Source organism: Kwoniella bestiolae, chromosome 1, assembly GCF_000512585.2.
Source record: "Kwoniella bestiolae CBS 10118 chromosome 1, complete sequence".
NCBI classification, from domain to species: Eukaryota; Fungi; Basidiomycota; class Tremellomycetes; order Tremellales; family Cryptococcaceae; genus Kwoniella; species Kwoniella bestiolae.
Genome location: NC_089241.1, coordinates 7,904,041 through 7,930,153, shown reverse-complemented (window position 1 = coordinate 7,930,153; position 26,113 = coordinate 7,904,041). Strand labels below are relative to the sequence as shown.

The 26,113-nt window shown below is 47.1% G+C and overlaps 6 protein-coding genes across 6 annotated transcripts; 3 read left to right on the top strand and 3 right to left on the bottom strand.

The window, feature by feature from the left end:
• Window positions 1-209: 209 nt before the first annotated feature.
• I302_102968 (uncharacterized protein) lies at window positions 210-3,765 on the bottom strand (the record flags this gene model as incomplete). The annotated part of the gene is made up of 3 exons (XM_019188337.1): window positions 210-3,000; window positions 3,096-3,403; window positions 3,490-3,765. 3 exons carry the CDS (start codon window positions 3,763-3,765, stop codon window positions 210-212), a joined length of 3,375 nt encoding a protein of 1,124 aa, XP_019051215.1.
• An 863-nt stretch (window positions 3,766-4,628) lies between these two features.
• Window positions 4,629-5,544, bottom strand: I302_102967 (uncharacterized protein; the record flags this gene model as incomplete). Its single annotated transcript, XM_019188336.1, has 4 exons — window positions 4,629-5,030; window positions 5,111-5,223; window positions 5,284-5,359; window positions 5,479-5,544. The coding sequence occupies 4 exons, from the start codon at window positions 5,542-5,544 to the stop codon at window positions 4,629-4,631; spliced, it is 657 nt and encodes a 218-aa protein (XP_019051214.1).
• Window positions 5,545-5,917: 373 nt separating this feature from the next.
• I302_102966 (uncharacterized protein) lies at window positions 5,918-7,896 on the top strand (the record flags this gene model as incomplete). The annotated part of the gene is made up of 3 exons (XM_019188335.1): window positions 5,918-6,356; window positions 6,454-6,600; window positions 6,743-7,896. 3 exons carry the CDS (start codon window positions 5,918-5,920, stop codon window positions 7,894-7,896), a joined length of 1,740 nt encoding a protein of 579 aa, XP_019051213.1.
• Window positions 7,897-8,396: 500 nt separating this feature from the next.
• On the top strand, window positions 8,397-9,600 carry I302_102965 (uncharacterized protein; the record flags this gene model as incomplete). The annotated part of the gene is made up of 3 exons (XM_019188334.1): window positions 8,397-8,749; window positions 8,936-9,164; window positions 9,421-9,600. The coding sequence occupies 3 exons, from the start codon at window positions 8,397-8,399 to the stop codon at window positions 9,598-9,600; spliced, it is 762 nt and encodes a 253-aa protein (XP_019051212.1).
• A 593-nt stretch (window positions 9,601-10,193) lies between these two features.
• On the bottom strand, window positions 10,194-11,640 carry I302_102964 (uncharacterized protein; the record flags this gene model as incomplete). The annotated part of the gene is made up of 7 exons (XM_019188333.2): window positions 10,194-10,221; window positions 10,284-10,400; window positions 10,587-10,726; window positions 10,865-10,946; window positions 11,190-11,291; window positions 11,379-11,458; window positions 11,563-11,640. 7 exons carry the CDS (start codon window positions 11,638-11,640, stop codon window positions 10,194-10,196), a joined length of 627 nt encoding a protein of 208 aa, XP_019051211.2.
• An 872-nt stretch (window positions 11,641-12,512) lies between these two features.
• On the top strand, window positions 12,513-19,154 carry I302_102963 (uncharacterized protein; the record flags this gene model as incomplete). Its single annotated transcript, XM_019188332.1, has 27 exons — window positions 12,513-12,899; window positions 12,968-13,228; window positions 13,306-13,598; window positions 13,679-13,763; window positions 13,826-14,039; window positions 14,102-15,224; window positions 15,295-15,352; window positions 15,412-15,422; window positions 15,481-15,637; window positions 15,702-15,966; window positions 16,024-16,122; window positions 16,187-16,243; window positions 16,302-16,538; window positions 16,599-16,668; window positions 16,731-16,768; window positions 16,820-16,879; window positions 16,942-17,021; window positions 17,080-17,163; window positions 17,215-17,253; window positions 17,308-17,324; window positions 17,372-17,495; window positions 17,561-17,575; window positions 17,632-18,138; window positions 18,204-18,231; window positions 18,285-18,634; window positions 18,785-18,967; window positions 19,044-19,154. The coding sequence occupies 27 exons, from the start codon at window positions 12,513-12,515 to the stop codon at window positions 19,152-19,154; spliced, it is 4,953 nt and encodes a 1,650-aa protein (XP_019051210.1).
• Window positions 19,155-26,113: the final 6,959 nt, after the last annotated feature.

Sequence of the window (26,113 nt, the reverse complement as noted above, 5' to 3'; positions counted from 1 at the left end):
CTGATAGCACCTCGCACGCTTCAGACAGGACAGATGATCCATCTCAATCTCATTCTCATTCTCATCTATCTATATAACATGACAACGACGAACAACGCGACAGATAATCCCAAATAACATCTATCATAGGATCGAATCGAATCGAATCAAATCAAGAGAAATCACTCCCAATGCAAAGTATCCTCCACCATCCAAACGTCCAAACGAGATCAAGCTGCATCTGCATTCCTTCCCCTTACTCCTCCTCCTAGACCAATCCCACTCAATCTACTTTCAAGCTCCTCCACGCCCTCTTCACTCAACGTCTCTTCTTCCTTCCTCTCTCTGCGCGTACTGCCCACACCCATTATGTTCGGCGCCTCCTCCTCCCGTCCAAGCGAGGAGGGAGCGGTCCTCTGACCCTTGAGTGTTCTATTACCGCCGCCGTGGGGTAGTCCAGGATACCCCGATGTAGAAGGTGAAGACACAGCGGATAATCTCCTGGTATTACTGGTATATGGTCTAATCCCACTCCCACTCCCACTCCCACTTGGTTCCTCCTCCCTTATACCCAACCCCACTCCCTGAGGTTTAGTTGATAGACCCACATCCCTCACGGGACTATGCGAAGGACTAGAATAACTTGATGGTCTCCCGCTCGCACTCCCACTAGGGTCGCCGAACCCACCTCTAAGCAGTACGGGACCTCTCCTCGATCTCATCGAATCGTTGACCCCTGCACCAGTGTTGACAGAGGTCCCACCAGTAGTCTGAGGCGATAAGATATTGATACCAGCCGATCGGGGTGGTAAAGGCTCCTCATCCACATTGACATGAATATCCCTTCCTCTTCCTGGTAGACTTCTCGCCCCTCCGCCTGCGCCTTGAATACCATGAGAATGCTTATGCACGTCATCGGCAGATCTCAAGGCCGTCATGGGACTAGCAGAGATTGGCGATCTGACCGTTGTAGGGACATTCAACCCGCTACTTTGACCAGGACCTAGGGGTGATTTCTCACCTGAAGTCTGTCTTCGGTATAATGGTCTACTTGACGACTCCTGCTCAAAACCAGGTATCGCTCTTCGGTTCGCAGAGTTAGGTCTCGATGCGCTAAGTAAACCTATGGAAGAGGGGTTGGTAGAGTTCGAGTTCATGTTTGATCCTGATCCTTGGCCTCGGGCGGGCGATGATAATCCCGATGCGATAGCCGAACCGGTATTGGGATTGGCAACGAACGAAGGCGGGGTGTTGAGTGAGAACGATCCGGCCATACGACGTAGCTCTTCATCTACCTGCTGTCTTGTCATGGGTACTCTACCTCCGTAAGCCGCACCGGGCGATCCAGAATTAGAAGTCAACAGAGGGGATGGGGTTGGCGGAACAGATGGAGCAGAGAGCGAAGATGAGGTGGAGGGCAAGTGAGATCGAGAGGATGATTGGACTGCGTGAGCAGCTACAGAAGGAGGTTGAGGCAATGCGTCGAGCGTCTTCAGGAAAGCTTGTATATCATCTTCGTCGGGTACAGGTAACCTCGTGCTTGCTGCTGGGCCTTCCAAGCTGTGTCTCAAACCACTTTCTCTTGTACTTGTTCTACGAAATAATCCCTGACCTACACTTCCAGGCAGACTACCTTCTCCTCCTACACTGCTTCCCTGAGATCCACCAATATTAGCAGGTCCACTTATCGCTCTGCCAGATCGTTGGGACAGCGATGATGAGTAGCGCTTGATGATCCCTGGTGTACCTGTATTCGATGACAATGAAGATTCCCGTTCGAGCGATTCGGGGATGAAAGGTGATGATACACTCGGTGTCATATAGTATGGTCGTCCAGAGATACTCCTCGGAACAGGCTGTTTCGTGAAACTCAATGAGGATGGCGAGACAGGTGATTGACCCGGTGGAGGCGAAGATGTAGGTATCTGGACCCCTACACCTGACATCGCACCAGTCACAGGGGGAGAAGCAGAACCGGCATACATGTTTGCCAGTTGAGCATGGGTGAAGGATCGTCCAGATTGGGATAAAAAGGAACTTGTCCTTCCTACCGAAGAGGGTCGAGACGCCCCGAGAACGGGTCGAGCGGAAGATGAGGTGGGGATAGGTGATCCAATATGTGCTTGTGGGGGTGTGGATCGTAGTAGCGAAGTGGAAGGTGAAGCAGAAGCGAAAGGTTGAATCGAGTGACCAGATAGTCTTCTAGCAGCAATTATAGCTGCTGGTGTAGCCATACTAGGTGAAGGAGGTTCGTGACTTTGGCTTGTCGTGGAAGATGTTCCAGCAAATGGTAAGCCTTCAGCGAAAGCTCCCCATTTGTCCGCTCCAAGACTACCAATATTCGTTCGTTTCTCTTGGGCTGATGGCACTCTACTTCCACCTTGTCTGATCGAGGCAGTATAAGAGCCAGCGCCACCAGAAGCTAACGATCCGACAGGTAAAGCAGGCTGCCTTTGAGGAATGGGTGATACATTCGACTGGATCGGTGTAGGGATAGATACTCTTCTTGATTCGTTCTTGATCTTTGTGGGTTCTTCCTCTGTATTACGCCGGGATACGGTAGGCGTAAACCAATCTTCATCCATATCTACGAATTTCTCGCTCAACACCGCTTCCATGTCTTCGACGTTGAAATCTACTTCAGGTCGGTATTCCGTGCTGAGGGTGTATTCATTACCGAACAAATCCAATTTTGGGAAATCGTATCTTTCAATCTCTTCGGTTTGGACCGTCTCACCTCCTGAGACCAATTCATCTAGGCCGGTATCTAAACCTATCAATCCTCTTTCCATGATTTCCCACGCTTCCGCCAGACCCTCTGGGGTATTAGGGAAACCTTCCGGACCCCATAGTTTTAGACCCATCCGAAGACCATTGTTTGAACGGCGTAAGCGGCGGAACAAGCGATAAGCTGGGAGTAAGCGTATCAAGGAGAATACAGCTCGGAAATGTATTATACCCAGCCGATAAGCTGTGTGAGGTGCCAGTTGAGAAGCAGAGGTTGATTCGGAGGGAGGTAGCCTATACACGGATCCTAACGTGAGCTCCTCGGCTCAACGAACAGAGACTAGATAGATTGCATAATGTATGCTTGGAATCGGAATAAGGATACTCACTGTGCTCTGAATGTCCATCGTTCCAATATGATACCCGATTTGTTCTCCTTCTCCTTCCCCTTTCCTTTTCCTTTCCCCGCTAAACCCACATCAATAGGGATCCTCGTGCCGCTGCGATTCCAAAGTAGTGCCTGACCGTTCGGTATATCACTCGTATCCAAGATGAACGCGATGAGTAGAGGAGGGATGGTACATGACGAGGGTGAAGGGGTATTTCCCGATTCCGTATAAGGTTGATAAGTTGATATTGAACGGTAGATCTGTAGATCTGATTTGTATAGATCGACTTCAGGCAGGATGAGATTGAACTAGCGGATTCGCAGATAGATCAGCATCATGTACTTCTGACATCAATATGAACGATGTGGGAAAGGTGAATAAGATGGACTCTCACCCATTTATCTTTCTTCTTCTCGCCCGACTTCCTTCCAGTCGTACCACTCCCACCATAATGCGTCAATCTACCGTCAACTAGAACACCTACAGTCTTGAGGTAGAATCGATATAACACCTGGTCCGCTCTGCTCGCTTGGGTTGCACCGATCTGAGAGGAAGATGCAGAGGAAGAAGCGAGATTCCTTTCTCCTATTTGCTGGGTTGCGAGGGAATTAGGGTTAGGTGATCGGGTGGATTGAAGGTGCGGTTTGAGAGGTGAGTTGGAGGACGACATGATGACGAGACAGGACGTTTATGTTATGGATATGGGTATCACCATGATTGTCGGTTGTGACTGATATTGATAAGATGGGATGTGGGAGATAAGGAAAGTACCAGGTGGATTGTTGTGTATGATGGTGGGGATGGAATAGACCGGATCGGTAATGGGGATGTGACGTGCGTCGCGATGCCGAACAGGATGATACAAAGTACAGACAAAGACTACAGATGACAAATCTGAGATGGAGATTCTGATCTGAGCACAGCACGCAGGGATCCGAAGGGAAGAGAAGGTAATAGTACCAAAGTAGATGAAGATGTGCACTGAGGATGAGATGGGTATGATGTTGATAGCGTGATGAGGATGAGGATGAGGTTGTATGTGTACATTTATTATATTGCCGTCATCCATCATCACTAGTCAAAGTCAACCTTAGTGATAGTAGTAAGCTTACTCAAGCGGACATCGCCGACATCATCACCGACATCCTGATAATCAACTGACCAGATGGGATGATATACGATGATGGGATACCTTACTGAATAGAGTAGAACAGAGAAGAGTACACAGCATGAGACCAGCTGACGAGTGATACCCCTACATGACTTGCTGAGCGGCCAAGCCCATGTCCAGAAAGGCAGAGCTATCGGCTGAGGTGATATTTGTCAAATATGGAATGAGGAGAATTGCCTGATTACGATGATTGAGCCTCATCCGATGCCACCGGTTGAAGATAGCGATGCTGATACCAATTCAGATCCAGCGAATACGGTCAGACAGATGCAATGCATGTTATATCCCTCCATCAATGCCCAAATCCGCTCTTCGAAATAGGCCAACATATCCTCCACACTTATATCCCTGACCACCTCCACCTAATCCTCCTCTCCCTCCCCTTCACCCAACCTGACAACCTCAACCTTAACGTCTGTACTTTCTTTCCCCCCTTTCCTAAGACTTATAATAGCATCCCAAGTATCCAGCTCCTTCATCCTACTACCATCTTGCCTGCCCACCCAGCTCACTTGGACATCCTTCGAACTTAATCCATATTGGTTCTCCAGCCTTTCCTGAATGTCGGAGAGTGTGAGAGAACCATGTAAAGAGGGATAATCTGGAGAGATGGTTCGTCTCTTGAATGTCAGAGGGGATGGTACGAGATGAAGGATGTTGAGCAGATCTTGAGGGGTTGTCGTTGATTCTTCGGCGAGGGAGGAGGATGAAGGGGTGAATGAGGAGGATTCTATAAGCAGGGAGGAGGATTTACGGTCTGCTTCCTGTTGTTGAAGTAGCTTTGGTCAATAAATCTCAAATAACATTCAACAAACAGATGGATCAGGATGAGATGAGGACTCACAGTAGCTCGATAGATCTGTCTTTGGTTGTTATCCTTGAAAGGGACGAACCTCGCCTTTCGAGTGGGTACGAGATCATTCCGTGCTCGACCAGGAGCTACGAACAGACGGTCGACTAAAGCAAACGCTCTTAGCAAATAATTTTCTGTGTTAGACCGAGGTGTCGATCACTCACATGTGCGGCCTAATCCTGGTACATCCTGTAAGAGCTCTACAAAAGTTTCTCGTCTTGCCAAAGAAGGTGTTGTCGTCTAAGATGAAAGAAGAGGGGAATCAGAAACAGCGTCTTGTTTTTTCCTCTTCTTGACCTTCCGTCCAGACAAGTCGAAATGTATTCAGTTCGTACAAATTGGAGATATTATGCACTCACAGAGAAAGACCGCGAAGAAACCTTGAAACTCGTTTTCACCAATATCCTTGAGCTTGAAGCGTACATATTGATATGCTGATTCCCGTTTTTATGCTATTTGACTACTTGAGGGCCGAGACTGCTGCTGTGCTTGGGTGACTATACTCTCGTGCGTGAGATGGGATGTATAATGGACTGATTGTATACACTTACACTTTGAAAAGTAGGTCAGAACTGGGTTGGTATTTGATGAGTTTACGAGTTTGAGATGAATTCCTAGGGGAAAACGCTGTGTCACGTGACCAATTATAACGATCGCCTGGTCAGTTGCAAAATGTTGGGGTACGATTAGAGTAGAGGATTTGGGACTGGGAATCATGGATCACTTTGCTTTCATTGTACACTCCATACACTCCATTCAGACTCGAACTGATACAACAGAGACAAAGCAATACCCAACATGGACAGAGGAGCAGCAAGAAGCAAGAAACGAGCCCTGAAAGCTCAATCTGCCGCTCAACAAACCGCTTCTCAAGCTCAACAACCCCAAGCTGGACCTTCCAAAACCCAACCAGAAACCCAACAACGTAAAGACGACCCTGTCAAGACCAAACCAAGGAGGAAAGACAGGAACAAGAGAGAAGAACAATCGAAAGATCCCAGTCTATACGTTCCCAAGGCTATACGTACTTCCTCTGCACTCATTTACTCACAGACACCCTTTCCCATTCCTCCCCCCGCTGAGGTATTGGCGAATGTACGTAGGGTGGATCTGAGTGGGAGTGGAGTGAGGGATGTTAGTTTTCTGAAAGATGCCAAGGGGGTGACTTGGTTGAGTTTGAATGGGTGTCAGATTGAGAGGGGGTGGGAAGAGGTGGGTGGGCTGGAGGAACTGGCTGGTATGTTGTTTCACCCTCCTCGTCAATATTTCTAACATCGTGATATCTATCCGAAATACACTCAGGGCCTTAGCTGATACATATCTGGATGGAATAGTCCTCAATATTAAAGGATGTGGTTTGAAGGTTCTACCGTCGAGCTTAAGTAGATTTCCAAAGCTGAAGGCTTTGGTAGCTATGAATAACGATTGGACGAAGTTGGATGAGGATGTTTTGAGTGGATGGAAAGAGTTGAACTCGTTGAGTGAGTGAACGTTTTCTCAGTACTACCTATCTACCGAGTCTTCTGATACCCTTCTCCGCATAAAACATACCCATGATTCCAAATATACCTCAACTCATTGCTCTCCTCAACAACAGGAACATTATGCTGACGCCCAACACAGTAATCTCCCATTCACCCAACCTCCTCGCCCTCCCCTCATCCCTCTCATCCCTACACCACCTATCCAAACTCACCTTCTCACACTGCCCCAAACTCACTTCCGACTCTCTACCCAACCTCAGCTCCCTCCCCCTCCTGCGAGACGTGAAGATGAACAACCTCCCACTCCTCACCGACCTCCCACCGCACATCGTGACATGGGGCAAAGGTCCCTTATCTCTCGTAGGGAAGAAGGAGAACGAATATGGAGATGGTCTGGAAGTACTGGATCTGGGGAACTGCTCATTATCTTTCGAAAGTGTTAAAATCATCTTCGGGCTCTCCTCCTACCCCGGCAAGAAGGGAGTAAGATGGGACCATTTACGATCCTTGTCATTACATTCCAACCCTCTTACTTCCACTACTCCAAATTATGTGGAGTTGTTGCAGAACTCGGAGGGATTACCTAATTTGCAGATTATAGATGCCAAGCGAATTATCGAGCGAAAGAGGAAGGGTGAGATTTCAGAGAGGAAGATAAAGCATAGGGAGAAGGGGGCGAAGCCTAAGCCTTCTGGATCGAATATGACTGAGAATAAGGAGATGAGGAAGTGGGGTGGTGCTGAGGTTAAAGAAGGCTTGGAAGAAATTGAGAAGGTTGAGGGGGGAGAAGAAGCCATCAAGGTGAAACGAGTCAAGCCTGAGAAGATGAAGAAGGAAAAGGAGAAGACAGAATCAAAAAAGAGGAAACATAATGATCAACCGCCCCTTGCCTCTACCTCTACCTCTACCGAAGAGAGGAGTAAGAAGCAGAAACGTACTCGTGTGCCTTCCCCTCCTGCTACTCCTGCTCCTCTGCAGAGTAATAAAGATATAACGGATTCCTCGAGAATACCCAAATCAACAACCGATGAAGCTACCTCGCAGAAGGACAAATCCAAGCATAGAGATGCGGTGGTAGGACTCATAGAGATCAATGCGAGGGGCGAGGAAGTCCAATTGGACGCTAAAAAGAAGAAGAAGTTGAAGGCGAAGATGAAGAAGGATGGAGGGGAGGCTGGTAGAGGGGTCGATCTTAGGGAGGTATTTGGGAAGAATACTGTTGTTCCTGGACCTGAGGGTGATGGGAAGGAGGAAGCGGGTGATGGGTGGGGATTGGGTGTGGGTGGATGGTAGGGGTTTGGGTTGCGATTTCAATCTCGATTTGTGGGGAAGTATCTCCCAGTCAAGAGTGATACATGGCCTTGCTATCTTTTTTATTCAGCTATGGAATGTACAGTCTGTTCTCTGTGCCATCATTCTCTATTCATACCATATGTATGCATCTAATTGATATCACGATGATCAGCAGCTTGCAGTATAGTTGGAGGAGTATGCTGCGTGTTCAGGGTTGTTTGACAATATTACGTAATGTATGCCACACCCTAACGCCACAACAAATCTTACTTGTACGAGTACACTGATGTATCAGAATTCACGTTGACATGGTACAACAAGCAGTTGCATTCATCAACATCGTCTCAACATCTACATCTCACTTCGTACCATAGCCAAAGGAGCATCATCTCACCGTCCCTACTCAACCTAGCAGCGATCACACCCCCATATCCATATCAATCTCCAATCTCCAGGCTCTTTGCAGGCAAAGACCCTTCTCACTCCTTCCTCAACGCGTCATGTCCTCCTCTTCCTCCTCGGGGCACGCCCGCAATGCCTCAACATACATATCCGCCGAAGCTGGTCGACCCTCCTCCTCGTCTACCTCCAACCCAGCGGGGGGTCTAGGTCTGACCCAACGATCGCCCAGTCCGTCCCCCACTCGACCGACTTTCGCTTTCAACGATCCACCGGGTCACTCGAATGGGCCCATACCCCTCGATAAATCCTTGTCTGGTTCTGGACAGGGGATACATGGAGGAGCTGTGGGATGGGCGAGTCTGACGCCTCAGAGGGTTGGGAAGGCTATTGGAGGGAGGTTCATGAGGGCCGTTAGGAGGGGGAATTTACCGTTTTTGTTGGTTTTCTTCAGGTGAGTGGGGGTTGTGCTGGAGAGAGGAAGTTGAAGAACCATCACTCTGGACGGGTTATGGGAATTATATTATCTTGGAAGTGTTTGGAGAGGGGTGGATCACTCAATCTGCAGCTTGTATCCACCATGCCATACCCCTCCCCCGTGTTATGTACAAAACCACACACACTGACACCTGTCCTCCAGCTGCACAATAGTGTTCTTCTCCGCCCTAGCAGGCGTAGGGTACCACGAACCCCTTCCCGACTCGCTCGTCTCTTCCTCGCCTGTCGGATCCGGTGCAGAGGCCAATGCGAACCCTGGGGAATTTAGGGTAGGAGGACCAGTGTTCGACGATAGGAAGGGATTGGAGAGGAGGATAGCTGAGCAGAGGGCGCTGGAAGAGGCTTGGGCGAAGAAGAGGAGACCTAAGGATGTGAGTGTGGTTGTTTTGTCGTGGATTGAGCAATGAGGGGTCAGAGGGAGGTACTTTGTAGATGAGGTGTAGTGATGTGATGTTTGAGGGTACTCCTGTTTGTGGAGTGGGATGTATGACGATCAGGGGAGAGCAGGTGGAATCATTTGATAAGAGCATAGCGCCAGGAGGTGATACAGGATTAGAGCTTGGGTTTCTTGTGGAAACATCATGAATGAACCAGTACTGATCAACCAATATTGACTCTACATTACAGGGCGCATGGATGCGTAAACAGCGAGACGACAAGGCTATAAGACGTAAGCCCGCCCTCCATGGAACAGGCACAATTACCTCCGATGTGGATCCTCAGGAGACCGTGGGGGTAGTGGTAGAAGGTGGTCAGGGGTTGGCTAAGAGGGGTCATTCGACGGAGAGTACGATGACGGCTATATAGATTACGGTGGATTGGGTCTAAGTCTGAACAGGCGCAGGGGGGTACTACTTCTTAAAATCACGTTGGAATTATGGTTGATTATAGAATACCATCAATTGCTCGTACCGTCCTAATTTGGAGGGTTTCATTCGATCTCTTATCATTGGGTAACTTGGTTTTCGTTTCTTTTCCTCCCCTTTCTTCTTCTGGTTCTAAATTATTTAATCGGTCATGGCTATCCGAAGAGGATTATCTCTCTCTCCTATATAGAATTTCGTAGGGTAGAGGTATCTTACATTACATTACATCGTATGACTCGATCATGATATCTTGCACATATAGCCTATCGTGCTTACGCCTCGCAGCAAGACCAGTACAGATTTCAAGGCAGTTAAAGCTCCGGACGATGCAGTGAGATAGATACCTTCTTGTTCAAGATTCAGGTGCCGTGTGAGTAGTATGCTATGTCATGGACGGCTCCGTAACATATGTAATAATGAGATTCATACATGATATAGTATAATAATATATCTAATGACCGTTCCCTTCTACGAGAATAAGAAACCCAATCTGCTCTGACCAACCCACCCTTCTCGCTGATACACACACCCCAATCACATGCAGATTCGATAAGTGATATATCTATTTCAGTCATCCATCATGCCATCAGCAAACGACCTCAGGGGAAAGGAAAGTGGACTCACCGCCCAGCAGTCTCCGAGGCTCTCTCAATCCTCATGACCTGCCCACGCTTCATACCGTAATATCGAGCTACGGGGTCCGTTATCATTATTCGGGGTAACTGGGTTTCTTTGAGACGGCTGCGTACGAGTATGATCAGATCAGTAGTTGTCACTATGGCTTTTCAACAATGATTTCAGAAACAGATATGTATGGTTGATCAAGGATATAGATCAGAACCAAGACCACGGACCCCATTTATACATCTATTCTCTTCCTGAGATCGCAGTATCGCAGTGCATTTGCACAGATGAACGTGCACTCACTATCGCTTGATCAACTGGTCTTTCTCCTCTTTCCTCATGATCTGATGTTTTGGAACCAAGAAATGCCTCGTTATATTAACCAACAAATCGGATTCTTGGAAATCTTCTAGATGATATTCTGACGCTAATTCCTGGAGGGTCTGTGATAGCAGAGAACAATCAGCTCGTCTGTCAATGTTATCATAAGTGTATGTGAGGGTTATGATGCCATGGCGAGTGTGACGTCGTATTTGAGACGGACTAAGAAGATTTTTGATTTGGTCGAGAAGAACACCTACCTTCTTAGCTGCTGGTGACATCTTTTCGGACCAGATGATTATTCCCCTTTTGGCTCCTATCTTGTCCATCGAGGTTATGAATCTGTGTGAGGAATATATGAGTTAGCATGTATATCCATGCCATTATCGCATCTCGCCACCGATGTCTGCACAGCAAAGGTAAGGCTTCTCCATCGTCGAATTGCTCTCGGTGGTTATCCCATCCCTTCATTCTCCTTTGCCGCCTCTCTCAGCTCCGCCCCCCTACGCTATCGAGCCTCAGGAAGCATCATAATGCGATGCGGGTATCGAGTAACATGATCAAGCCAATCGAGCTCGCACTCACGTCTTCATAGCTGCCTTACTGACGTTCTTCTCCGCACAGAAATACACATATAATGTTCCTTCGTCTTCACCATGTTTCACCGAGAAACTCATGGGTCCTCGACTAGACGCCAGCATCATCAGCATCAGCATCAATCGTCTCATGTAGTGAAGCGGATAAGATGGGGAAGGTAGGACAAGCGATACTCACTCGACTGATCCTGTAGCTCCGAAATCATTCTTGAATTGCTCAAAGGGTACATCCACTTCGTAGTCTGCTACCAAGTATCCCTGCGTATCCATCATAATTGTGTCAGTACCATGGTACGTGTATTGCAGCCGTAGTACTCCCTGCCCCTTCACCCGCTGTGTCAATTGGGATGATCACCACTCACCCTATCCCTGACCATCTCATGGACCGTTCGTGACACTCTCCATAACCTGGCTAATTCTCTATCTGCTTCGTGTGACATGGCGGATTATTCGGAGTATGTGACCTTCTGTATATATTCCTGGGTGATCTGTAGTAGCGGTACGGACGTTGAACTAGATGTGCATGGATGATGATGTTGTTTCAATATGATTTTATAGGGAATGAGTAATGATGTTGACATGTATGTGTATGTGGACATGGATTATCAAGGTTTGACGAAAATATCAACTATTGAGAGGATCGATTAAGGCGTGCGACAGGTTTGAAAAGAGTAGGCATGCTCGGTCGTGGGTAGGGGGAAGTTGAGTTTATGTAGTGACATGTGATTTCCATGTGGGAGATAAAGGTCCAAGCTTGGTGAATTTTGTTCGGGAAACGGCGATCTCCGGAATTCCGTGTGTGGTAAGATTGATTGTTGTAACGCGTTGATAAAGTTGTTCACGGATATATACAACATCAACGTCAGTACCATCGATGGATGGGATACCAACACACAATCAAAGTCAATCAAGCAGACACAGATACCCACTTTGACGACAACATCAACAACAGCAACGACATCGGAAAAGACAAACACAGTACATAAAACACGCTTGTTTACACCCCCTTCACGATTCTCGGCTCTTCTCTTGTTGCAGAATCGACAGTAGTTGGTAGTCATCAGTGGGTGGTGATTAGGGTAGTAGCAGTAGTGTTCCTTTGAGTCGTCTGACCGTACAGGTCTCTTTCGATTGTTAGCTTGTTTATTCAACAAACAACGCATGGACCACTTTATGATCACAACTTAAGGTATACGTATATAATGAAGGAAGTTTCAGTGAGTCATTTTCTACTCTCTCTGTCCCCCCCCCCTCCCATCTTCCTTCTTCATATCAGACAACTACCGAATCAAAACAGAAACAAAAACTCAGAATGAAAGCTGAATCCAACTTTCAGGCATTCTCACCCCCTACACTCGCTTCCATACGAACCATCTCCTCCCTATCCATCCTCCTACTCACCTTCCTCATCTCTCTTCCCCTCTTCAAACCCCTCAGACGATTCTTCACCTCCCTCGTATCCGACCTCGTACCCCTCGAGTCATTGGTACCTTCTGAACCACCCACAAGTTCTCAACGAAATGAAGAATACAAAAGAAGACCTAACGTCTGGAGAGAAGCTATCTTGGCTTCATTCTCATTGATAGAAGCGTCTTTATGGACCGGTATAACAGGCTGGCAGATCCTGAGTGTCGCTCATAGAGATGGCGGTAATAAGGTTATCGATATATTAGCGTCAGCTGGTATGATCGTTGTTTGGGTAAGTTCATCTCAGCTTCTCGTACTCCGACTTGCCTCAAGATCTCCATAGTTGACGAGATGGAATAGCTTGCATTGTTCCTCCAATTCACCATAAGACCGTTAACCAACCCACCATACTCCACAATCGTCATTCTGTTTATCTTGTTAGGCATATCACTCTGCTCTATAGGTAATGCGTGGTACATCAGCACGATTACACATCAACTTCCACTGTGGGCGACCAAATCGAAATTCATATTGGAGATCGGAAATATCCTCTGTGTGTCGATAATGTTGTTGGTGTTGTTTGGGTTGAAGTTGTCCGGTCCAGAGGTCCTTTCGAGATTGGTGAGGTCCTCCCTCCTCTTCGTTTGTGTTGTGTCTTTTACACAAAGACTGATATTGACACCTTGTTCATCTTATAGCCCGAAGTATCATTAGATGACGACGTCACGCTTTACTCGTGGTTATCCTTCAACTGGGTAAACAAGTTCATCTTGGAGGGAGCATCAAAGGAACTGGAACCTGAAGATCTACCCAAACTGTCCTTGACTCAACAGACTTCGGTCGTATTTGACAGATTTAGACAACTGCAGACTAGCTCCTTGCTGAAGAAGATCTTCTTGGCTAATAAGCTGGATCTAGGATTGGATGCTGGATTGACCCTGTTGGCGGTGGTTTTCAACTATGCTGGTCCTTACTTTCTTAAGAAGATCTTGTGAGTCAGCTTGACATTGCTCGAACTCGATCATTTGACCGAGCAGTGTGGAATCTGAGCTGATAAGATATATGTCACAGGGATGGGTTGGATAACAAATCACCTAAAGCTATGTCTCAAGCCTACATCTTCGCTTTCCTCGCTTTCTTGGCTTCCACCTTGAAGGTGAGTCAGCTGTTGAAAAGTTTCCATGTTTCACAAGCTGAATTACCCATCATTCTCCCTAGGCCTTGGTCGATCTCCTGCACCTCTGGCATGGTCGAAGAGCGACGGTCAGGATCAAAGCTGAATTGACAGCTGCGATTTATGATAAAGCCCTCAGAAGAAAAGATGCATCTGGTGTGGTAGCCGCTAAGGAAGACGAGAACAAGGATAAGGAAGGTGGCAAAGTTGAAAAGAAGAGTAATGCGGATAGTGGAAAAGTGGTCAACCTTATGGCTGGTGAGCTTGATAGCATAGTTGAAACGAAGATCGTCAAAGCTAACGAATGCTCTGGTCCTTAGGTGATACCAACCGGATTGGAAACACTGTCAGTGGTGGATACTACATCTACGGTGCACCCTTCGAAATCATCGTGGCCTCTGTATTCCTATACAATATTTTGGGCTGGTCCGCTTTCGCAGGTGTAGTCGTACTGGTCGTAGCTACACCGCTCAACTCGTTCGTTTCCAAACGAAGCGTTAAGATTACTCAAGAACTTCTCAAAGCTAGAGACAAGAGAATCGGCGTGATGAACGAGTTAATCGGCGCCATCCAATTCATCAAGTTCTTCGCCTGGATCGAACAATGGAAGAACCGGGCGGCTGACGCCAGAGCCAAAGAAATGAAACAAATGGTCCGGTCGTTGTTCAACGGAATTTGGTTCTCCCTTCTTTGGTCACTGGCTCCAATCTTCGTCACGCTAGTTTCCTTCTTCTGCTACATCGTCATTGCCAAACGAGAATTAACCGTGTCCGTCGCCTTCACCGCCATATCTTTGTTTTCGATGTTGCGAATGCCCCTCAACGTTATACCTACTTTCGTGGTCATCCTTCTTCAAGCTCACGTTTCGGTCAAGCGTATAGAAGATTTCCTAGCTGAAGATGAGGTTCCTGATTGGGTTTGTTCACTCAAACGATCGTCCGATCCTAAAGATACTGCTCCCACCAAGATCTCATTTGAGAACGCTTCCTTCAGATGGAACACGGGTAAACAATCCGATACCTCTGTCTCTTCAGCTGCCAGCTCCAAACCATCAACCACAGTCGAACCTCCCTCACCCCAAAGAAGTACAAGTACCACCGCGGTAGATTCTACTGATTCGCCCCACGAGGAAGAAGAGACTTACTTCACCTTGTCGGATTTGAATGTGAACTTCCCGATAGGTAAATTATCAGTCATCACTGGTCCCACCGGATCGGGTAAAACTGCCATCTTGGTCGCATTGCTGGGTGAAATGGAATTGCTCAGTGGCAAATCGTATCTACCCAAGAATTACACGCAAGTCAACGAAGATGGTCTGAGAAATTCGATTGCCTATGCCTCTCAGACTCCCTGGTTGCAGCAGAAGAGTATCAAGGATAATATCCTGTTTGGAGAGGAGTTCGATGAAGATAGATATGAGATGGTTCTGGAAGCTTGTGCTTTGTGAGTTTGTCGGGTATATGACAAGTGACTGGGTGCGGAACGGTAGATGCTTATCGTGAAACTGCGTTAGAGATCCCGATTTGGATATGCTTGAAGATGGTGATCAGACTGAGATTGGGGCCAAAGGGGTGAGTGTGGTAGTATCGATCTGGATCGGAAATCTGCTGATACTAGTGAATCCGTGTAGGTATCGCTGAGGTACGTCGCTGTGGTAAAGTAGAGTACTATTTCGATACTGATCAATGTTCTTGCACAGTGGTGGTCAGAAAGCGCGAGTTGCCCTTGCTCGAGCTGTATACTCTTATACCCAGCACGTCCTACTTGATGATCCACTCGCAGCTGTCGATTCGCATACTGCCAAACACCTTACCGATAAATGCCTGAATGGACCTATACTCAAGGGTCGTACGATTGTGAGCGGTTGTCCCCGCTGAATGTAGCTAGTGGATGTACCCAGCTTACTCTTTGTGACGATAGATTCTGGTATCTCATCACGTCGAACTTCTCCTCCCCTCCTCTGATTACCTTGTCCGAATTCTTGATGGCCGGATCGATGCTCAAGGTACACCTGATGAGCTTCGCGCAGCGGGAGAATTAGATGGTTTAGTCGCGTTGGAAGAAGCTGAGGTGACTAAATCTGAAGCTATCGTAGCTAAAGAAGAGGTCGAAGATGAAGTCGAGACCGTCGATGCTGCTGAGAAGAAGGTCAAGAAGAAAGGACCAGGAAAGAAATTGATTCAAGGTATGTACCGTTGTCCACCGTCCTTTGTGTATACTGACATTACTGGAATACTCCTAGATGAGGAAAGAGCTATCGGGAACGTTAAATGGGAAACGTACAAGCTTTATATCGTTGCTGCTACTTATGTTACTTGGGCGTGGACTCTTCTCATTCTTTGTAAGTCTCCATTCGCTTGTCTTCTAACTTCACGAACTAATAAATCTCGCATTTGAATCCACAGTGCTCAATCAGGGGTTGACTATCGCTGAGCGATGGTGGCTCAAAGTATGGGGAGAAGGTAAGCTTGTACTTCCGCTGAATGTGGCAACGAAACTGACCTGTCAATCCGTTCGTAGCTTATAATACCCAATCGACGACCCATGATACCCTGTTCACCCTCTTCAAGCCTGCCGTGATGGACAACACGCAACATTACCATCACACAGACTTGCATCAACATGTCTTGCACCATACCACCCAAGTGATGATGTCCAATATTACCGGAACGGCTCAAGCAATGAAGGGGATCAAGTCCTATTTCCCACCTGCTCAGACGAATCCTGGCTTTTACTTGACCGTCTATACTGGCATTGGTAAGCTTAGGTCGTATTGTAATCCAGCTGCCTCTAACCATAGCTGACACGCCTCGATAGTGCTCGGTGCGGCTCTCTTCGGCGTGGCATCCAGTGCAGTGGGATCTTGGAGCTCTTATCGTGCTGCTATGTAAGCCATGTGCACTGTGAACCAAAGGAAGGTGGCCAAGCTGACGCCCTTGCTCGTTCTAGTCATCTTCATGACAGACTTCTCAACAGAGTTATGCGATGTGAGTTCAGCTGTTCTCAGACATGATATCTCGACTGACGTACTCTCGTAGCTACCGTGCGATTCTTCAATACTACCCCTGTGGGCCGAATCATCAACCGATTTTCTCGAGGTGAGTCAACCAACCTCAGCACCACAGAGATGTATGGGAGCTGACCAAATATCGATATCAAGATGTCGAAACCATCGATACATCCCTCAATGGTGCTCTGAGAACTGTCATCATTTACGTAGCAAGTTTGATCGGTGCGATCGTGAGTGTATCACTCATTAGAATTCCTGGACCGTAGCTGAAAGTGATCTGGCCTATAGGTCGTTGTGGCTGCTATCGTACCATGGTTTTTGGTCCCTGCCGCTGTCATCAGTTACTTGTACTACCAATACTCCGTTGTTTACGTGAGTTGTTCCCGAATGGAAAGGAAGTAATTGCTGATGAAGTTGCGATAGTTGAGAGTCGGAAGAAGCTTGAGAAGATTGGAAGCTACTGTGAGCTGTTTCAACCGTTAAAATGTTTCGATATAAGCTGATGTCATACTGTAGCTCAAATCCCCTATATTGTAAGCTCTCTCCCTTCTTGCGGATATATAAGCTGACTCTACTGTAGCTCCGGTTTTGCCGAACTCCTGGATGGTGTCATCTCTGTTCGAGCGTTTTCTGTAGAAGCAAGATTCATGAAGCAACTATGTGAACAGGTCGACAAGACTCATCAGGCGTTTTACTATTATTGGGTAGGTCTGGGCAAGCCATAGCACATGAAATAGCAGCTGACGAATAAGTGTTGCAACTGGTATAGATGATGAACCGATGGGTAAGCTGGCGACCATTAATCATGCTGCATAAGTAGCTCACAGATCCCATGTTCAGCTCCTTCTACGATTTGACGTTCTTGGCGCCATCTCAGTCTTTCTGACCACATTATTCGCTCTGAGTGGAGCCGTGCCAGCCGGATCAGCAGGTATGGCCATCGTATCTGCTCAGTCCTTCGTCTCGGCCTGTTATTGGGTGTCAAGATTCTGGGGACAGTTGGAAATGGACTTCAACTCCGTCGAACGAGTACAGGAATACCTGTTGTTACCTCAAGAACCACCCTCCGTCATTCCATCTAATCGTCCACCTGCGTACTGGCCATCAACGAATACCAAGGATCATTTCCTGAGCGTGCAAGATCTAGAGATCAAATATGCGCCTGATCTACCTACCGTGTTCAAGGGGTCTTTCGATATCAGGGCTGGTGAGAAGATTGGGTTGATAGGTAGAACAGGTAGTGGGAAATCTACGCTGGCTATGAGTCTTTTAAGATTTACTGAGCCGTATGGAGGTAAAGTGGTGTTGGATGGGATTGATATCACCAAAATTGGGGTGGATGATCTGGTAAGCCTATCTTATCAACAAGGCACAGCACGGATATGTGTTGCTGATCAGTTGATGTGATATAGCGATCTCGAATCACCTATATCCCGCAAGGTCAGTCAGGTAGACTCTTGGTTTGAAAATGAGCTGACATTCCGCACTTGTAGATGCCGTCTTATTCTCAGGAACTGTTCGTGAAAACCTCGATCCGTTCAATGAGCACACCGACGAAGAGCTCCTAGATGCCTTAGCGAGAGTCAATTTGGGCGGTTCATCCGACTCCCCACCTTCAAGTCGAGTACCGTCCAGAGTGCCGTCTTCCAAGCGATTGGGAGCTTTGGCCGCTGAAGATGCACTGAGAGCGAGCTCGCCCGTACCCTCTGGATCTACCGGGGTGGGAGCCAAATCGATCATCACGTTGACTACTGAGGTGTCGGCGGGTGGAAGTAATTTCTCGCAGGGTCAGAGACAATTAGTAGCTATGGCTAGGGCGTTGTTGAGGAGAAGTAACTTGATTGTGAGTGATTGCGCCTTCTTTGTCGACCATCAGGGTGTATCAGCTTTACGATGATTTTCGGAGCATATGTGTGAGACACCGAAGTGTCGGTGTATGGAGTATTCATGCGTACAATCAGTTGCTGATGTTGTCGTAATCAATGGCCAACAGATAATGGACGAAGCTACCGCCTCGGTCGATTTCGCAACTGATGAAGCTATCCAAGCAGCCATTCGATCAGAGTTCAAAGATTCGACCTTGCTCACTATCGCACATCGATTGTCTTCTGTCATAGATTACGATAGGTTGTTGGTCCTGTCCGATGGGAAGGTAGCAGAGTTTGATACGCCCATTGTGAGCCGTCGCGTTAATTCACACAGTACTCTAAATGCTTGTGGTAATTAACTAATTAATGTTGGGTGATACGCAGAACCTCCTTCGAAAAGACGATTCGCTGTTCAAATCCCTGTGCGAGAAATCAGGCAAGTACAAGGAACTTTACAGAGCTGCGGAGAAGAAGGAGAAAGGTGATGAGGAATAGATTAGGGTAGGACGTCTCCCGCTTGGTCGTTCTTCGACATTATGGGGATAAGAAATAACTGTAGTATATGGACGGACTATATCCACCAGGATCTCTCAAAGTAGTAAAATACCGTGCTTTGCATATACCTGCTTGGTGATTATAGATTTTACCTTAATGCATTATATCATCTAACATTATCAATTGTATGGTACGAAGACTACGGCACGATGTCTAATCCTCCACTACGGTGAGGGAACCTGTTCAATCGCATGGTAGACCACGTACGTTGATGACAAGTCGAAGATGACGACGCCCGTTTCTGTCAGAGGATATATAATAATGCAGGGACAAGATCTTGACTCGTCAACTTGGTCTGATTTACTCAGGTGAGCCTAAATCTAATGCGTACATGTCAACATCGGATGTTCTGTTGCAAGTGGAAGATGTTGATCGACTGAACTCTTCTTGTTGTGGAAGTTTGATAACGACGAGTTGTAGGATAAGTGTGAGGTGTGACGGCTCATCAAGTCGGTATACAGCATCATGATGAGATGTCGGGGAGCGTTCTAACTTGAAAGCGAGCGCCAGTCAATCGATTACATGGTGACCCTTAAAATTGTTCATAAGACGAATTCTAGATCTCACGGTCGATATTTGTGACTCTCCTTGGATTATGATAGAGATTATAGATCACTGTACCTGTACCTGTGAGGGTCAGAAGATGATGGTGAGAAGCGGGTGGAGGGTGAGTAGGGAAGTATTGTCTATCTTTGTGATAGAGAGGGAAAGAGCTGGTTCTGAGATATGGTCTGGGGTGTGCGGGCTGGCCGTGAAGGGAACAGAGGAAATCGGAAGGTGTACCCTCAATTCCACTTGATCATTCAGCAATCCTCTGCTCCTCTTCTCGCTCTCCTGTGTTTCGTCTTTGTGATGAGCATGATTAAACGAATAAGGAGGAGAATGATGTATTGGTGTAAGCCGAGGACGTAAAAGCGAGAAGGATTGTTCCCTATTGCTGACTGACTTCGTTCTCCCAGTCCTGTAATATCTATCAACCTCCTTCTCCTTCTTCTAACTCACTTATTGAGTCCCCCTCTCGCCAGCTATCGCACGAGTGATACTACCCGCATTCCCCCTCCAGACAGGCATTACCTCAGCAAGCTTTGCCACCTATTTCCAACCCTCACATTCTGCTCTTTTGATTATCATCTTCGTTCCGCTACAAAAGTTGTAACCTTCCGCGTAACGATGCGATATCCAAGCTATTCCCTTTCTGATATAACACGACCCAAGTCGTTTCCGTTGATTGCATATCTGCTGACTTGCTCTGACCTTTCGGCACACGAACCCGAGAGACAGACGAGTGAGATAAACTATCCAACAGGCCCAGTCGAGCCATTGGGATTTTGCTCACAGATATGGGGGGTGGGAAACGTACTTCAGTCCAGGGAATGCTCACTCAGCTATCGTGATTCCAATTCCTGTTCTTCAATCCCTTCCACCCGCTTGCTACTGTCTCCTTTCCATATAATCATCGGTGCTATCCCTCTGGACTGAATATCCTTTGCAATGGGTGCTCAAAGGCGATGGGGCGCGAGGAGAATAGACAAATGACGGGCCTTCTCTTGCGTTTGCGCATCGAAACCAAAGAATCCTTTCTCTGCTTTTCTATGTGCACATGGCAACCAATGTTGTTGGCTGAGGACCTCGTGATAGTTCAGACTGCTATTCAGAGGGAAGAGACGAAGAAGGGTTTGCAAATCTACATGGCTATCTCATGAAGTCTCACATGACCACTTATCGACCTCACTTTCACTCATAGACACACACACATTCCCAGGAGTTCCTTTCTCATGCCATCACATGGACGATTTCAGGTCGGTCTCGGTCATGCCATTTGATTACAGTACATCTACATCTACCAAGCTACCATTGCGAGCCATCAAAGCTCTCGTTGTACGTCCCCAATCCAATGCGAGACCTAAATTCTTTACTTACGTTCGAGGCCAGTGGACAGCGAACAATAGCAGTCTGCCTTCGACCTGAGCAGGGAACCTCGACTGAAAACTGTAAATGGAGAAACAGACGAGATCTGACAAAGAGACACGAAAAGCCACATTCCACCCCCTCGGTCTTGTTTCAAGCCGGATGGCTCGATCTGATAATCCCTCCTTGAATCGCAGTGAAGCACGACCCTACTAGGAGAGCACAGCTCATCGAGGACCGCCACGATTAGGCATAGCGTAGTAACCATTCGTGATTTACAGTGCTCTGCTGTTGGAGCTGCCTCGCCTATCGCTTATCGAAACCTTTGTTTGCTTCGGGTATTTTGTGTGTTTTAATTTTTTATAGGTACGTAATTGTTTCTCCGAGTCTCTAGATCAGGGTACATAGCCGCTGTGATCAACGATGTCCTGAATTTAACGTGATGATGGAACGTCATGCGAAGACAAACGAATCTGGACACGCCCCTCCGCCTCCGTCGCGAATTGGCCACCAGTCGAGGTACATCGTCAGATCCTCGGACATGTTGGTCCGTCCACACCTTTTGCCCCTTGCCACATGAGCTTGGCTTTGTGATTGGCACGACGAGCTGGGTAGCAGCAGAACGACTGAGACAGCATGCAAAAATTCCTTTTGGGAATCAACGTGATCTCCGTCCCGAACCGAACAAGCATCGGCGTGATCAGATCTACTTGATGACGCATGCGGTCTTTAAGCGGGAATAAGGGGTAATCTTCCCACTAAAACGTCGCGGAAGTCAGGTAACGTTGCATGTGAAAAATGTACGCTTGCTAGTCTTGGTACTTCGTCAGATAAATCCTGATAGCACCTAAAGTAGCCTCCCAGACTACTGGTCATGGTCACTGAACAGGTGGAGTCAAATTAAACACTACTGATCAAAGTGATATCGAGTACATCCCGCAGTTTATGGAGTGAGAGGACGAGTGACAAACCCTAAGCCTCTTGGCGTGTTAGGACCGCAAGTTGCCGAGAAGATCCCATGTAGGGACCACGTAATCCTCCTTTACTATGTATAGAGCGATATCCCCAAAGGCGTGCATTCGGAATTCAGATTCAATGACAAAAGAGGGATTAATAAGCTTTTGTCTAATCACGTGAATGGTTAGTTGGGAGATGATGACGATGATGCCTATCTTCTCTTGCGAGACCATCGCTGGATCGGATTGTCTCACCCCAGCCTGTCTGTCTGAGGAGTCGGACTGATTACGAGAATAGCATGAATACAAAACTCTGGTACTCGTACAGTTGATCTCGGTCTCCTTCTTTGGCCTCTCGTACAGCTCGGAGGTGGGCCAAGGAGGGCTTTAAGATGGATTGGCTGCAACAGATCTCTGGCATTTCGCTTAGAGATAAGTCGTCGTCTCACATAACCTCACCTCGGGATCGGAAAAACCAATGACAGGATACAGTAATCGATGTCGATCAGCTGTTCGTCGTTTTTGGGTCTTAGGTTCAATTTAAGCTAGATTTTCTCTGTATAAGGCGTAGAATTACGATACACATGAAGGAGTGCGTACTCCTCACTCGGTAACTTGAGGAACAGGATCGACCCGACTTTCAAGATGGTACGAATGGTGCGAACCGTCCACATTCGCGTCAGCTTTGCTTGGCCACAGCCTCTGAGAGAAATTGTCTTACTTATCAGATCTGAACATGGCTTCTGGCTTTTTCTCGGCGACGAAACCCGTGCTTGGGCAAGGTACGGGAGGTGCACGCTGTATGTTGCTACGAACAGCAAAGACTGAAAGAGACCTATCGGTCCATCCGAAAGAAGCAAAGACAGAGTTTCGATTGCACCTTGCAGTTCTGAAGCCATCAACGTAAGCGAAAAAGTCATTCTCTGGAATTTCGGTTTTACGAAAGCAATTGCTAATCATGGCGGGTTTAAGGTGGCTTTACGACGGATAATTCAGACAACTTACGTTCTTTTCTTGCAGATCCCTTCTTTTCTCGTTCTCGTTGACATGCATTTGGTACACGACTCACCCCATGACAGCAGGCCACGGACGATGCCCGGACCCTCAATGTACACCTGCCCCTACACGATCTCCATCGTGATCACATACCTCCGAGAGATCACATGAGTGATCAACATGATGACCTGAATGCAGATATCGACTATCGCAGAAGTCACTCGAGGTCAACCCACCAACTGCCAAGTACTAAACCCTTGTGAATGGCACGATCATCGAGTGTTCGATGGCTTGCGGACGGAGATCGTCTGATCGACTGAGTGTGGATGGACGGGCACGAGACTTCGAGGGAAAGTATCGCGTTGATCTCTAACGTACCATCTGCCAACTTTAGTGGTCGGATTAAGCGCGCTCGCAGGAATGTCAAGATATCAGCGGCTGGTAAGCGGCTGGGGCTCATCTTTTTGGAATAGTCCAGGTAGAAGCAGGGAAAAACACCAGGACCAAAAAAGCGTAAAAAGTGTTTTAACGTAAAATCCAGTTCAGGGAAAAGAAGACGATGAGATTCCCTTAATCATCATACCCGTGTGATCGGAATCATGAGCCTGGTGTGGAATCCAACTTGTGGGTTTGGCTTTGTTGGGATCAAAAGAAGGTCAGCCGCTCCAAGACGTACGGTACCACACCCCTCCTGCACTGCCCGTCAAGCGACAGGCAGCACAAGCAACGCCGTTTTCCCTAGATGTCACCGCTGCATGTGTAATGATACTACCCTACCCGAATAAAGAATGTACGTTATAATGGAAGATTCCGTAAAAAGGTCTTTTCTCCTTTGCCTCCTTCAGGTGAGATCAGCTCTCGTTCGGAATAAGCATATGATATTATTCGTGTAATCCTCTTACCCATACCTCTTTTTTAGTGTTTTACCACAGTTTAAAAAAATGTCTTTGATCTTCTGTTGACCTTTCTCTATTTCTCCTTGTCGGTAAAACAACAACATTCAACGTAACACGCATGATCGCCGAGGTTAATACCCCCTTTACCACTCCTCATTCCACAACTTGCCGACTTTCCAACTTGATTAAAATAAATACTAGAGCAGTCAGGAGGGAGGGAATGTCAGATCACCCTTACAATCTTTAATCAATTACTGTCATAGTGTCATAGCTTATTCGTCTGATCAGATTAAATTTACATCGACCACAAACACAAGGCAGCTCGCGCTTTTGACCTTGATTCTTCTTCTTCTTCTTCTTTGCGAGTCTGTTGTACTGTATCATCATCAATCAATTGATAGTTATTCCCGATATAGCGCCTTTTTAGCGTAGTCTTCGCATACATCATCGATAAAGGTTATTTCGGATCTAAATCCCACCACTTCCGCTGTGTCATCATCAGCTCCGATTGACGTCAATCAATCTGATTCTATTCGACATCTCTCTATGTGAGCTTGTTTGCTTGTTACCGTCCATCAATCACTTTACGACTCAACAACTCAACAAGTTCAGTAGCTCCTCAATACGGTGGAAGCTGCTCGCTTACGACTCACGCCATAGCCGACTGGCCGATCAGAGCACTCTCACCTGAGGTAAGGAACAGAAACAACCCTTGCCACGGACGGATACTTCGAGCTTTGTATTCAAACACCGCTTTTCAGGCTACATTGACGCTTCAGCCATTGAGACGTCCAACTACATCGTTCAGATCATCAATCTCAATATCAACGCCACCCTTCTCTGGATATCCGCAAAACATACCTTTGGACATTCTTAAGGTTTGTAATTGTGGATCAAAGGATTGAGCAAGATCATAGCGTTCACAAGATCTCGAATTAGCTCTTATTGGTTAAGCAAGGGCGCTCAGTCAAACTCGAAGTGAAGTGGCTCCTCGGTCATCAATTCGAGCCTTCACAAGGCAACAGCACAACGAAGTGACGAAACGAATAGCAGCCACCTCCTTCACGACGCGCACGCGCTAGCGACATTCCCAGAGGCTGCCATTATCGACCAAACGGTTATCAGAAATTCCGAATATCAATATCTGTCATTTGATAAACCGCCGTTATCGGATCAAAACTTGGGTAGCACACGCACACGCACACACCTCAACCCACACACACGGAGACATACCTTTAAATTATCCGTAGTCCGTAGTGCTCAAAATCGAATCGAATAAGCAGGGATTGGCATCGAACAGCCCCTTACGGATTAGCTTTTGGTCTGGAAAAGCGGAAATAGTAATTCTGCTTTTTTAGTTCGAGTACGAATCGATCACGAGGACACCTGGAGGGCATCTGCACACTTCGGACCGGCGGCACTCAAAGGAGGGAACGAGTTGATCAAACTTGATCAAGAGTGCAAAGTCTGATCGTGGATAAATTCGTGATTGACTTCGCCTAAATATCATTATATTGTCTACTTCGACTGCTATTTTGAAAGGAAGGAAATTGGCAGAACGGTAAAAAGGAAAGCCCCTTTTATCACTCCACGTTGTTTTCCTTTTTCTTCTATTCGAACAATCAATTCCCCTTGTTTTTGTTCTTCCTCTTCCCTTTCTTCGTTGCACAGGGGGATACACCAGACGGAACCGCCGGGAGAAGTATCGACAGTACCGTACCCTCCCTTTACTAGGCTCATAATAGGCTTTGAGGGGTCAACACCGGAATCCAAAGTCCAACACGCTCTCAAAGGACTGTGTTTCGCCAAAAACACATATATTCCTTTTGTTCTCAACCTCGAAGCGAAGCTCAGCTCTTCAGATTTAGAATCTTCATAGCACAGGATCACAAGATCGACCTAATCTTCAAGGGGTCAAGAAGAGGGAAATCAAACAAGAAAGGGAGAGATCAGCGTGCAACGTCATAGCAGAAGAATCCTTTGTTTTAGCTTTTAACAGTGCAGGTGTACATCGTGATCGACGAAAAACCAGTATAACCTCATCTGATCGACCCACTTCGCCTCAAACCCTCCCTCTTCCCCCTCGCATCTACAGAGGTTCCCTTTTGACCTCTTTTCATTACAACTTCCTGCCTGCCTCTGC